A 13,830-nucleotide genomic window follows, 5' to 3' on the forward strand; every position below is an offset into this window, starting at 1 on the left:
CACAGTGTGAGTGAAGGTCAGAGAGGGAGTGAGGGGTCACAGGTTACATAACTCCTACCACACTGTCATCAGTATTCTGTGTTATAGCTGGTGACAATGTCTTACTGTGATTGAGTCACTAAAGTCACTGCACTGTGGAAGTGCTGACACAGGGGGGAGGCGGGAGTATAGACAGGGATCAATACCCTGCTGTCTGTGGTCCCCACAGGGGTCTCTCTTCAGTGGAGAAGGAGGTCTAATGTGCTGAGACAATGTCCCAGGTCCTCATGGACAAACCTGGGACTCGGAATGAAGGTCCTTGTAAAACACACCCACCTGGAGCCACAGATGCATCATCTGTGAGGAAACACTGGAGGAGTCTGCAACTAAGCCTGAGGCTAAGAAGACAGAATCCTGAGGGAAGAGGCAAAGTCTCCCCTTTACAGATGAGAGTCCTGCTGTCAGGGTCTGCAGTGAGAACCACTCACTGCAGGTGCACTCAGAGCCTGATCTCTGTGGGGTCCGTGTGGGGCTTGCAGGCCAGCGCCTCCACCTTCAGGAGAAGCATTTCTCCACTGCATCCCCAAACCACTTGCTTTGCCAATGTATTCCCGGAAGTGACTTTTCTTCTAGAAGACTCCAGGGTCTGACTTCTGAAGAGGGAAGAGGAAGGGTGGAGGAGAGGACACAGGGAGTCTGGCCTGCGGGTCTCTCCTGGTGTCCTGACAGCTTCTGGGTCAGAACTCGGAGTCACCATGACAAACAGCGCTCTGTCCGCAGCACAGGATTCAGGCAAAGTCTTAGTCTCCAGTTGGTGAGGTCAGGGGTGGGGAAGCCCAGGGCTGGGGATTCCCCATCTCCTCAGTTTCACTTTTACTCCTAATCCCAGTCAGGTCCTTCTGCCCTGACCCTGATGACGCTGGCAGGACTCGCCCCCATTGGGTGGCGCAAAGCACTGGGAACCAACCAGCCTCACCGCGGGGGCGCTGGTTATAAAGTCCACGCATCCCGCGGGACTCAGACGCCCCGGATCCCAGATGGACGCTATGGCGTCGCGCACGCTGATCCTGCTGCTGGCGGCCGCCCTGGCTGCAATCTAGAACGAAGCGGGTGAGTGCGGGGGTCGGGAGGGAAAAGGCCTGTGCGGGGAGGGGCGGGGGCAGAACCAGGGAAGCCGCGTCCCCGCGTAGCCTACTGGACCCTCCGTCCCTTATCCACCCGCATCCCGAGCCCCGCGCCCTGCTCCCTTCCCGGCCCGCGCACCCGTCCGGGGTCCCGGGAGGAGGTCGGGGTCTCACTGCCCGCCACCCCAGGCTCACACTCGATGCGGTATTTCCACACCGCCGTGTCCCTGCCTGGTCTCAGCCTCGGGGAGCTCTGGAACTTGGAAGTCAGCTACGTGAACCACATGCAGTTCGTGCGCTTTGACTGCAAAGCAGAGAATCTGAGGATGGAGCCGCGTGCGCCTTGGATGGAGCCAGAGGGGGCGGGAGACACAGATCGCCAAGGGCAATGAGAAGAGTTTCCCAGTGAACCTGAGGACTGTGCTGAGCTACCACAACCAGAGGGAGGGTGGCGAGTGACACTCTGGGCCTGATTGAGGAGGGCCAATGTGGACATGATTGGGTTTCAGGGACTCGCACAATCCCCTGTGAGTGGTGCTTTGTTGGGATGTTGACTTCACAGTGATGGTTCATGACTCTCATTCTCTAGCATGAAGACAGCTGCCTGGAGTGGACTAAGTGACAGCCAGTGTGTTCAGGTCTCTCCTGTGACACCCAAAGCCCTCAGTTCTCTTTAGACAACAGTGTCTGATGTTACCTGTGAGCCTCGGGGCTCAATGTGAAGAACTGTGGAGCCCAGCCTGCCCTGAACACAGGACCCTGTCACTGCACTGCCCTGTGTTCCCTTCCACAGCCAACCTTCCTGGTCCAGCCACACACTGGGGAACATCTGCATCCTGTTAGCTCCATGAGATAGATCTAATACCCTCTTTTGGCGTGTCTGAAGACAGCTACAGTGTACTTACATATAATAATAAATAAATCATTTTTTAAAAAATCTCTTTAACCTATGGTGTAAACTATGTGTGAATTTGTAAAATCATTCGGTATAATTTAAAACTGATAAAGTGTAAATGGCCACAGTTACATCAAATGGGTTACCAGGTTACCTGGAAGGAAAGCTGGGGATAGACCGGGTTGCGAGAGAAATATGAAGCCAAGACAAAAGGTTTTCTGATCAAGGCTCAAAGTTTAATGGGGGTCACCAAATATATAGGGGGGGGGACCCTTCCCCCAAAGGCTGGAAACTCATTGGCAGAACAGGTTCAGGTTGCTCAGCAGGTGGCTAGTGCCTCTCAGGAAACTGCAGGTCCTTGAAGAACAGTGGGCTTCAACTTTGAGCACTCCACCCCAGGTGGAGAGAATTATAGCTAACACAGGAATTCCTGCTCAAAGACTGGGAGAGGAACTTCACATTGGTCTATGTCAAGTTCCTGCCAGGTGGCATGGCACCCCAATAAAGATCTCTACAATAAAGTATATAACAAAATTTGGCCTAAAACTTAAAACTAAAAGGTTATAATTAATATCCATAACAGATAATCTTCATTTGCTGCAATGCAGTATATTTAACTCTATGTAGGTATACCTAACTTAGATTCATCTTTTTCTATTGCCAAAAAGAAAGAAAGAAATGGCCAAAATGGGGAGCCCTGGGAGTTAGGGTTTGCGCAGGGCGATGCTCCTATCCTTCCAGGAGAACAAAAGCATCCAACTAAGGAATCTGAAGATCATGGGGCAAATGAAACGTCTGAAGAAAAAAGATGGGTCATCAAGAGAAAATGTCCCAAGACGAGGAGTCAACTGGCCAAGTGGTGTCATCTGTCTCCATCTTGTCTCTTCCTCCTTCTACAGGCATAGGTGGCAAATGGTCTTTGCCACTTTTCAGTTCAATTAAACATTAAGCTGGATTTTGGGGTTAGAGCGTGGGTCTCTCCTTCTCTAAACCCACACATGATTGTTAAAGGAAAATCCAATAATTCCATCTCATATCAGAAGAACCACTTGGTATGGGACAGAGAAAAACAGAAAATAAGGGACCGTTCTATTGCCACCAATCTCATAATCTATTGGTTTTCATTTACTCTCTAACACTTAAGGCATAAAAGTTATAAATATTATGTCAAATTCTGTAAGAATATTGTGGATACATAAACTCTTCTGTCATCACACCAGTAGTCATTCAAGGTAGGAACTGATTCTAGAAATGACCTTCATCTTGCTTCCTCTGTGTGTTCCCAAGTTTCAATCTAAAGCAAGTAACTAGAAACAAAGTTTGTATACCTTGAATTACTTAAGAGGTTGAGGCTTTTAAAAGTTCTGAGATGTGCGGACTATGACACTTAAAATGAATAGGTTTTGTAGCTTTCCTAACAGTAATCTTTTAGGTTTCCAAGAAGAAGGACGACACGGCCCACCAATGGCAAATTCACCTGGATTGTGTTAACACTAACTACTGGGGTAAACTGCCCCATGCCTCTTCTGTTGCCAGGTCCTATGCAAACAGTGGACACCTTTGGGTTGACTGTTGTGTTCTACACAGACAGTGTTGCTGCTAAAGTGGCAAACATCATCCAATAATCAGTTCAGACTACAAACTGCTCAGGACACTCAATTTCCTGAGTTCAGAGGAAACTGACAGGAACACTGTAGAGAACTCTGAACTCAAAAATCCTGAATCCTAAGACTGCCAAATACAACCAAGCTTAACACTGTGGACAGATTGGCATAAACAGATAGCATCGTTGCTGAAAATAGTTTTACTGTGATACATCTAAAATCTTTCCTTTTTATATAGACACAATGGGAGATATAGGAATAATACAGGAATAATAGGAAACAGGTAAATTATTCAATTTTTCTTATGTACAACTGTATATTGATAGAAAATTATTACATACATTTACAAAATTATATTAGCTTACCTTGGTTTAGATCCTTGCATATTGAAACAAAATTGAGGTTGTATTTGATTGCATTAGTATAGATCTTTTTATATTGATACAAAATTTAGGTTTATTTGATCACATTAGATTACATTAGGATAAATCTTTGGTTTTTTGTCGTTGTTTTTGGTTTTGGGTTTTTTGTTTTGTTTTGTTTTGGTTGGTTTTTTTTTTTTTTTGGTTTTTTTGAGACAGGGTTTTTCTGTGTAGCGCTGGCTGTCCTGGAACTCACTCTGTAGACCACGCTGGTCTCGAACTCAGAAATCTACCTGCCTCTGCCTCCCAAGTGCTGGGATCACAGGCATGCGCCACCACCGCCCAGCTTAGGATAAATCTTTGTACATTGATACAAAATAAGGTTATATTTGCCTACATGGGTATAAACTTTTGTATACTGATGGAAAATCAAGGTTATATTTGCTCACATTGGTATATATACCTGTATAGTGATACAAAATTGACGTTTATTTGATTACATTAGTATAGATTGTTGTATATTGATTCAAATTAAGGTTACAGTTAGTTTCATTGGTATAGATTCTTGTATATTCAAAGAAAAGTAAGGTTATATTTTGGTTACAACATACTATGTATCAACCCCATGGTATTTAGATACCTATGTACTCCTTAAAGCAGCAATGGGAAGTACTAATCCTTTTGAAAGCTCCTATTACAAACTGTTTAAGAAAAATTTTTAAATGCTACTTAATAGTCAGTTAATCAAACTTTTGTTTGGTTGATTTTGTTAGGTAGTAGTCTTCAAAAACCTCAGACAGCTTCAGAATATGGCATTTAAAGATGTTTTATTAATTTAAGACTTTCTTTTACAATGAGATGTGTCAGCTCCTGGCAGCACCCCCATATACTTCAAGGAAGATGATGAGCATGGAAGAACCTCCTTCTGGAGTTTCCCTCAAATGCAGCAAGCTGCCACTGGACAAGAACCTGCCCTTGCTTCAACTGGAGACAAAATGCTGTCCAAACTGGACAAAGAAAGCACAGGAAGTCAAATGCTGAAGTCTGCCAGGACCAGGTAGAGAAGTCCCTCATGATTCCCGCTTCACAGAACAATCTGTCAGATGTTCTGGACTAGCAGCCCGAAGACATGGATGCCCCACCGTTCCAGAGGAACCCTGGGAGACTGTCCAGGCAGCCAGCAGTCTCTGTTTTCTATAGTTGTAAGATCTGCATGTTCTGCACTCCCTGTCTAGGTTGAGAACATTCATTCTCTTCAGGTCTTTGATGGGATTCAAACCAGCCACTGGGTGACAATCTGCCCTTCATCTTGTCTGTCACCAGGAACCTGTCCAAACTGTGGACAAGCAGGACACTGGGGAGTTGATTGCCCCGATTTGCATAGACAAAGCAGGCTGATCCCCCAGGGTCCACTGCAGTCTTTGGACCTTCTGAACCGGGCAGGGAAGACTAATGCTGTCCTGGGTCCTCTGTCCCCAGTGAAATCAAGACTACCAGACTACCACAGTGGAACCTTCAGTGATTATCCAGGTAACAGATAAGTCTGTCATTTTTTTTTTTTTGATTTTTTTTTTTTTTTTTTTAGATTTGGTTTTTTTTTTTCGAGACAGGGTTTCTCTGTATAACCCTGGCTGTCCTGGAGCTCACTCTGTAGACTAGGCTGGCCTTGAACTCAGAAATCCACCTGCCTCTGGCTCCCAGAGTGCTGGGATTACAGGCATGCGCCACCACTGCCTGGCTAAGTTTGTCATTTTTAATAGATTTGGAAGCTGCTTAGTCTGTACTTCCTGCTTGCTCAGGTAAAATTCATCCTTCACAGATCTCTGATGGTGTTGACCAGGGAGAGCTTTGTCAGTTTAACAGCAGCAACAACACAGGCTTCAGGTGCTTCTCAGTTCTCTTCATGTGTGAAAATCACCAGATACTTTCCTAGAGTTGCTACGATGTCTAGACACTGACACATTGTTACCAGATTCTAAGAAGAGATAAAGCACACAGCAGATTTCAATGTAACTTTTTACTATCCCTTTCTGTAAAGGAAGTTGTTTAACTGTGACTGCTCTCAGGACCCAGCCACCTGTGTCTTGTGGTGAATACTTGGATAGAAAAAATGGTAAAGCTTATGTAAGTTCTGTGGATATGAAACATTAAGTAAGTTGCAATAATCTTAATAGTGAGCTTTGAGATCTGTGAATGTGACTTACTTATAAAGGTCTAAAAAGTGTTTTAAATGCATTTTATAAGGCTCTAAGGAGGTGTTTTAAGGTGTGTAATGTAATTTGTAAAGGTATAAAAAAGTGATTTAAGGTGTATGTAAAAATGAAAAATGTTTCAGTTTTCTTCCCTTGCTATGCTTTTGTTATATTAAGATCTAAGAAGGTCAGAGTTTTAACATTAATCAGTGGAGCTCTGATCAGTTATTGATCTGGCTATGATAAACAGTGATTGCTATTATCATCGTCTTGAGCTCAAGATTATGAATTTCTTATGTTTGCCTTCTAAGAATAGACTTAAAAGTGCTTCTCTGAGCTAAAAACGCCTGTCCGGTCTGTATACATGCAGTGTTCTGGAAAGAGGGCAGAATGTTCATGCTTTTACCTCCAAACTCCTTTTCTGGGTCCCCAAGCTTTTACTATGACTCAAAGGCCTGAGTCTGCTGCCTTTTCTACAGCGTCAAGTTCAGTACAGATTACACAATGTATCTAAATGTTATAAATGTTAAGTGATATAAATGATAAATGTTATAAATGATAAATGTCTAATTTTGTAAACTTAAAAAATTCTTTTAAGCTTCAAAGAATCTACTTGAATCCACCTCTCACAGGCAAATGGGCTCCAGATGAGTACTGTCAACCAACAGCCTGTTTCATCTCCTGCCTGTTCAGCTTATTCCTGAGGGTGGGGTCTCCTCCTCCTCTCTGTCATCTTGGGATGCCCCACCCCCACCCAGCTAATGGGCCTAAAAGTTTAAAATGTTCACCTAAGGAAGAAAGAATTATTCTAACCTCCTGAACTTTACCCTCTGATCCTTATATACACATATGCTTCAGTAAAATGCTCACTCCAGGTGTTTCCTCAAACCCTGCATGGCAGACAGCCTCAAAGCACCTGCTCCATGACAATTCAACTTAAAGACACATCTGCATTCCCCAGCTGCAGAAGGTCCTGCAGAGCCTGGACAGTGAGGGAACAGCATGCTTATTTTGAACTTAGACAGCATCCCAGCTTTCTTGGGTCCTCAAAGATGTTAACACCCCCAGACAACAGGAAGCAGTCTAAAGAGCTCAGTGACCCCATTTCTGCCCCACCAGTCACCCCTTCCTATTTTCTCACCTTAATAAATAAGACAAATGGATGTCTGTCACCCAATGACCACCCACATTCCAGAACCAGCCTGCTTTCAGCCTTTCAATGCCAGAAGCCACCTAATGTGACACATTTCTACTGTGGCCACAAGTTGTGCACCCTCCTTATCTGGCCCATGTCTTCACAACCAGCTCATTTTCCCTTCCATCCTTACTACCCACCTCAATAAACCTCTCACATGAAGTCTGCTGTGTGGTGTGATCTTTGCAAAATCCCTTAGCCCTCTGATCCATGCAAGAACCCTAGCAAACCCCACAGGGTCAGCCCTGAATGTTTCCCCAGCTGGGCAGCTGTCTGTTGGAGCAGGACCTGAAGCTGCATGGAGTCTGAGCAAGAAGGGAAATAGCAGCTGTCCAAAGAGTGGAAGAGCGCGTCTTCTCATGCCTGTTTAATTCTATGTCCACCTGTCTGTCTGTCTGTCTATCAACTGCCTACCTACCGCTCCTCAGTTCCTCAAAAATCAGACTACCCTGCTCTGAGGGAAGAAAATGTTCTCTCCCCCTCTCCTCAGTAGCCCTGACTTTAACAGTCTCCCCTGTGATTATATCAGCAGCAGCAACCAACAGGCAGGGGAGAGACAGGTCCTTGGTACTGAGGGACAGGAATGGAGTTGATCCCACTGTGTTCCCATTCTGTGCATTCCAACTGATTTACCATGGGTCCTCCATCCACAGGGCAGGGCCCTGGCTCCAGGTCAGGCAGAGGAACCCATACCCCTCCTCCTCCCTCAGCTCTCACTGACTGACCCTGCACCAGGAGGCTGTGCTGTTTGCATTTTGTCAACTCAACACAGACTGAGATGTATTTGGGGAGAGAATCCTGAATTGAGAAAATGCCTCCATCCAGGGGCGTTTAGGAAAGTCTATAGAGCATTTTAAAAATTATTATTAATGATCAATATAGAAGGGCTCAGCCCACTGGAGGTGGTCTTGGCTGGTGATCATGGATTGTATAAGAAAGCAGGCTGAGGAAGCCAGGAGCTGCAAGCCAGGTAGCACTGGTCTGGTCTCTGCTTCAGCTCCTCCCTCTAGAGTCCTGCCTCAAGGTCCTGCCCTGAATCTCTCCCATGATAGACTGTGATGTGGAAGCGTAAAGTGAAATAAACCCTTTCTTCCTCAAGTTGCTTTTGGTCACAGGGTCTTACACAGCAATGGAAACCCTCACTAAGACAGGGGTGCACGAGGACCTCACTCTCTCCCTGCAGACCCCACCCTCTCCTGCAGCTCAACTCCTGTCCCTCCCTTGCCCAGGAGCAGCATCCACAAGGCTGCTCACAACCTGTATTGCTCCAGGGGATCTGATGCCCTCTCTGACCTCCTAAGACTGAAGGAACCATCTGGCAGATCTCACCTCCATTGGGTGGGGCGATCCTGGGAAACCAACAAGCTATTCTGTGGGTGCTGGTTATAAAGTCCACTCAGCCCGCAGGACTCAGACACCCCGATCCCAGATGGGGGCAATGGCACCGCGCACGCTGCTCTGCCCTGGCCCCGACCCAGATCCGCGCAGGTGAGTGCGGGGTCGGGAGGGAAACGCGCTCTGCAGGGAGGGGCGGGGGCGGCACCGGGGAAGCCGCGTCTCCGCGAACCGAACTCCGCCCCTTCTCCACCCGCATCCCGAGCCCCGCACCCTGCTCCCCTCCCGGCTCGCGCACCCCCTCCTCCGGGGTCCCTGGAGGAGGTCGGGGTCTCACCGCGCGCCGCCCCCAGGCTCACACTCGCTGTGGTATTTCTACACCACTGAGTAACGGCCTGGCCTCGGGGAGCCCCGGTTCATTATTGTTGGCTACTTGGACGACCTGCAGTTCGTGCGCTTCGACAGCGATGCGGAGAATCCCAGGATGGAGCCACGCGCCTTGGATTGAGCAGGAGGGGCCAGAGTATTGGGAACTGAAGACACGGAAAGCCAAGGCCTGTGTGCAGTTTTACCGAGTGGGTCTGAGCACCCTGCTGGGTTACTACAACCAGAGCGAGGGCGGTGAGTGATCCCGGGTTGAGGGTCACGATCCCTTCACGTCCGGACATAGGTGCTGGAGACATCCCGGGTCCAGAGCAAAACCAACCCAGGACCGGTTTCCCTTTCAGTTTGGCAGAGTGTGTAGGTGGGCGAGGGAGGGGCGGGAGGACGCGACTGACCGCGGGGTCCTGCAGGCTCTCACACAATCCAGAAGATGTCTGGCTGTGATGTGGGTCGAATGGGAGCCTCCTCCGCGGGTACATGCAGTACGCCTATGATGGCCAGGATTACATCACCCTGAATGAAGACCTGAAAACATGGATGGCAGTGGACCTGGCGGCACAGAAAACCCGACGCAAGTGGGAGCAGGCTGGTGTTGCAGAGAGACACAGGGCCTACCTGGAGGGCGCATGCATGGAGTGGCTCCACAGATACCTGGAGCGCGGGAAGGAGAAGCTGCTGCGCACAGGTGCAGGGGCCGCGGGCAGCTCCTCCCTCTGCCCTCGGGCTGGGGCTCAGTCCTGGGGAAGAAGAAACCCTCAGCTGGGGCGATGCCCCTGTCTCAGAGGGGAGACAGTGTCCCTGGGTCTCCTGATCCTATCACAGTGACTGCACTGCCTCTCCCAGGGCTCAGCCTCCTCCCTGGACAGTGCCCAGGCTGTCTCAGGAGGGAAGGAGAGAATTTCCCAACATAATAACAGCTGCCAGCCTGTAGCCTCTGTCAGCCATGGCCTCTCCCAGGCCCGGTTCTCTGCCCACATGCATTCTCTGTGGTCACTGACTCCTGTCATGATGGGTGTGTCAGTCCTTTACCAAGGACCCAGAGTCTACTTTACCTGATGGGAGACATGGACTCCCCTACACTAGGCTGGTTCCACCTGTTTCTAGAACTTTCCAAAGAATAGATCCTTGCAGATCCCTCCCTGTCTGTGGGGTTTGCATCCCTCCTACAACCCAATTCATTCTATTCCTACAGTGGTGAGTGGTCACAGGAGCCCTTGTGGGGGACCCTGGAGGAATATAAATTGTGGAGTTCCTTTTCTTTTTTTCTCTTTTCTCTTTCTTATTTCTTTATTTTTTTCTTTACTTATTTGGGGGGGGGCGTGTTATTTTGCTTCTAGTCAGTGTTTGCACTGCAGTGATCCTGTTTCTCCATGCCTGTATTATGGTTTGTATCAGTCACCACAGGTGCCAGGGGAGACTGCTAACTTGAATAATTAGACTAGTTAAATCAGGGTTCCCTTAAAAGAGAGGTTTTTGAGAACTTAGACTGGTTCCTGTCAGAACTAAACATCCAGAGCCTCCTGCTCTTCCTTTTTGCCCCCACAAGTTACAGTGCTTCCCTAATCAATCAGGAATTGGACTCTGAGAGACAGGGTCTTCTGCAATCCAGGGCTGGAGTGAGAGGGAAGATCCTCACACCCTGTGAGCCCGCTGTGTCCAGTGAGTGCTGCATTGGGATCCACAGCACACTCCAGGGATCCTGTGTGACACACCTGTACATTGTCACCCCAGAGGCAGGGCTGAGAGTCATTTTCTCTGGCTGACTGTCAGAGGTTTACCACATTTCTGATATACACTTCCTAATGGCTTGTCACTTAGACTGACAGTTATGCTGGTTAGCAAGTTGACCACAAGGTTGAGTCTCAGTGGTTACATCCTTCCAGTAGCACATGGCCCTAATTTTTATTTTGATATGAACTCAAGCACACATTACATTATTTATTTTTTATCCCATCTTCCATTCTGTGACCACATATCTCATGCTGTAGAACATCACATAAGAATGACCATGCTGACCCACTGGCTCATGTGGATTCCCTCTTAGCTTCTGAGTCCCCCAGGAACATGTGCAGTTCTGTGCTGAGGGGACCAGCTCTGCCTGCAGGTCACTAAGTGCAGTGATAGTCGAAGTGTCAAACAGACACATAGTTCAGTGTCATCATAGATTTAACTGTGTCTTATGTTGATTTCAGTTTGTATTATGATTTCTTAAATCTTCCACACAGATCCCCCAAAGGCACATGTGACCCATCACCCCAGACCTGAAGGTGATGTCACCCTGAGGTGCTGGGCCCTGGGCTTCTACCCTGCTGACATCACCCTGACCTGGCAGTTGAATGGGGAGGGGCTGACCCAGGACATGGAGCTTGTGGAGACCAGGCCTGCAGGGGACGGAACCTTCCAGAAGTGGGCATCTGTGGTGGTGCCTTTTGGGAAGGAGCAGAATTACACATGTCATGTGCACCATGAGGGGCTGTCTGAGCCCCTCACCAGGAGATGGGGTAAGGAGGGTGTGGGTGCAGAGCTGGGGTCAGGGAAAGCTGGAGCTTTCTGCAGACCCTGAGCAGGTCAGGGCTGAGAGCTGGGGTCATGACCCTCACCTTCATTTCCTGTACCTGTCCTTCCCAGAGCCTCCTCCATCCACCGACTCCATCATGGTGATCATTGCTGTTCTGGTTGTCCTTGGTGCTGTGGCCATCATTGGAGCTGTGGTGGCTTTTGTGATGAAGAGGAGGAGAAACACAGGTAGAAAAGGGCAGGGTCCGGGTTTTCTCTCAGCTTACTTTAGAAGTGTCCTCTGCCCATCAATGGGAAACACAGCCACACCCCACATTGCTCTTGTCTCCACCTGGGTCTGTGTCAGTTCTGGGAACTTCCTAGTGTCAAGATCTTCCTTGAGCTCTCACAGCTTTCCTTCTCACAGGTGGACAAGGAAGAGACTATGCTCCAGCTGCAGGTTAGTGTGGGGGACAGGATTGTCCTGGGGCCATTGGAGTGAAGCTGGAGATGGAGGGAGGTCTGGGAATCCATAATAGCTCCTCCAGAGAATTCTTCTGGGGGGCCTCAGTTGTACAGGGATATGGATACATACAGGTACATGTACATATACATGTTTTGTTTTACCCTAGGCAGCCACAGCTCCCAGAGCTCTGATATGTCTCTCCCAGATTGTAAAGGTGACACTCTGAGGCCTGCTTGGGGATGGGCAATGTTAACATGATTGGGTTTCAGGGACTCCCAGAATCCTTTGTGAGTGACCTGTGGGTTGTTGGGATGTTGTCCTCACAGTGATGATTCATGACTCTCATTCTCTAGCATGAAGACAGCTGCCTGGAGTGGACTGAGTGACAGCCAGTGTGTTCAGGTCTCTCCTGTGACACACAGAGCCCTCAGTTCTCTTTAGACAACAGTGTCTGATGTTCCCTGTGAGCCTCGGGGCTCAATGTGAAGAACTGTGGAGCCCAGCCTGCCCTGCACACAGGACCCTGTCCCTGCACTGCCCTGTGTTCCCTTCCACAGCCAACCTTCCTGGTCCAGCCACACACTGGGGGACATCTGCATCCTGTCAGCTCCATGCTGCCCTGAGCTGCAGCTCTTCACTTCCACACCGAAAATGAGAATCTGAATGTGTTCTTGATTGTTCACATCCTCACCTGAGGTTGATTGCGTGTTAATGTCATGGATTGAGAATACTTGGAGGTTTATTTGTAGAAATAAATGGCAGATGGAGAACCTTCCAGAATCTGTGTCACTACACTGTGTGCATCGGGGACAGGATGAGGCTGTGGGAGCTGAGTGTGACAGGGCTGTGCCCAGGTTGTCTCACTGTGCTGCTATCTCTGATGTGGTTGCGCCTCAGCTCTGTCACTTCTGCGCTGTGCTCCCTCCATCACTGTGAAGCACATGCTGAGATTCTGTGATCACAAGGACACGGGAATGCCAGAGCCTTGTCCTGACCCCAGGACTAAAGTTCAGAGACTCAACTCGGCATCCTTTAGTGTGCCAGGTGCACAAGATAAGTCACACTATGTTTCCTCCCACCCATTTGCTCTAGCTTCTAATGATGCCGTCCTGAAGCTGCCCTGGGCGCTCCCTGTCCCATGCTACTGTGGTGATTTCTGCCTCTCCTTCTCTCCAGCATCTTTTCCAGGGTTCTCAGGTGTCTGGTGTGGTCTGTCAGTTCATCTCTCAGGAGCACATCCACAGCTGGGATAAGACCTGACAGCAATGCTTCTCTCTCCTGTGACTCGGGTACCGATTCCTGAACCTGGACTACTTTAACTCCAGGACCAAGGTGCTAAAGTCTCTTCATCTCCACTGCCAGCTATGTTGACTTGTGGCTTGCAGCCCTGACTCGGGCATGATGGATGCTGTATTCAGCATAGTCTGCCTTAAAGTCCTATTCATAGACCTGTTGTTGCTCTGCATGGTGGATGGCTCTGTATTGCAGGAGATCAAAGTCCCAGTCATAGGCCGGTAACCATTTAAATTAACTAATATCTATAGCACTAAAGACACTGGAGGCATAAACTGAGGCAATAACTGGCTACCTCAGCAGGGAAACTTTTTCTTAACTATATATAAGATATCTGTTTTTTTGATTTTGGTTTTTTTTTTTTTTTTTTTTTTTTTGAGACAGGGTTTCTCTGTGTAGCCCTGGCTGTCCTGGAACTCACTCTGAAGACCAGGCTGACCTTGAACTCAGAAATCTGCCTGCCTCTGCCTCCCAAGTGCTGGGATCAAAGGCATGTGCCACCACT

General features: G+C 48.3%; 1 protein-coding gene and 1 long non-coding RNA gene across 23 annotated transcripts in view; one reads left to right on the forward strand and one right to left on the reverse strand.

Annotated features, from left to right (window-relative positions):
• Positions 1-13,830, forward strand: part of LOC127669619 (H-2 class I histocompatibility antigen, D-B alpha chain-like) — a 450,763-nt gene that overhangs the window by 259,835 nt on the left and 177,098 nt on the right. For 4 of the 22 annotated variants that reach the window (XM_052163710.1, XM_052163722.1, XM_052163731.1 and 1 more), the window contains exon 8: positions 12,199-12,246. The exons of 10 other annotated variants lie outside the window; for them this stretch is intronic. In XM_052163710.1, coding sequence (XP_052019670.1) covers positions 12,199-12,246 — 48 coding nt within the window. Of the gene's footprint in view, positions 1-11,467; positions 11,572-11,698; positions 11,816-11,993; positions 12,027-12,198; positions 12,247-13,830 lie in introns of all 22 variants that reach the window. 8 more of the 22 variants (XM_052163724.1, XM_052163745.1, XM_052163744.1 and 5 more) reach the window with 4 other exon arrangements.
• The window catches only part of LOC127669633 (uncharacterized), a 77,245-nt gene that overhangs the window by 18,574 nt on the left and 44,841 nt on the right, over positions 1-13,830 (reverse strand). Inside the window, exon 2 of the long non-coding RNA XR_007974404.1 lies at positions 12,329-12,458. This is a non-coding gene — a long non-coding RNA (uncharacterized LOC127669633). The remainder of the gene's footprint in view (positions 1-12,328; positions 12,459-13,830) is intronic.

Source organism: Apodemus sylvaticus, chromosome 19, assembly GCF_947179515.1.
Source record: "Apodemus sylvaticus chromosome 19, mApoSyl1.1, whole genome shotgun sequence".
NCBI lineage: Eukaryota > Metazoa > Chordata > Mammalia > Rodentia > Muridae > Apodemus > Apodemus sylvaticus.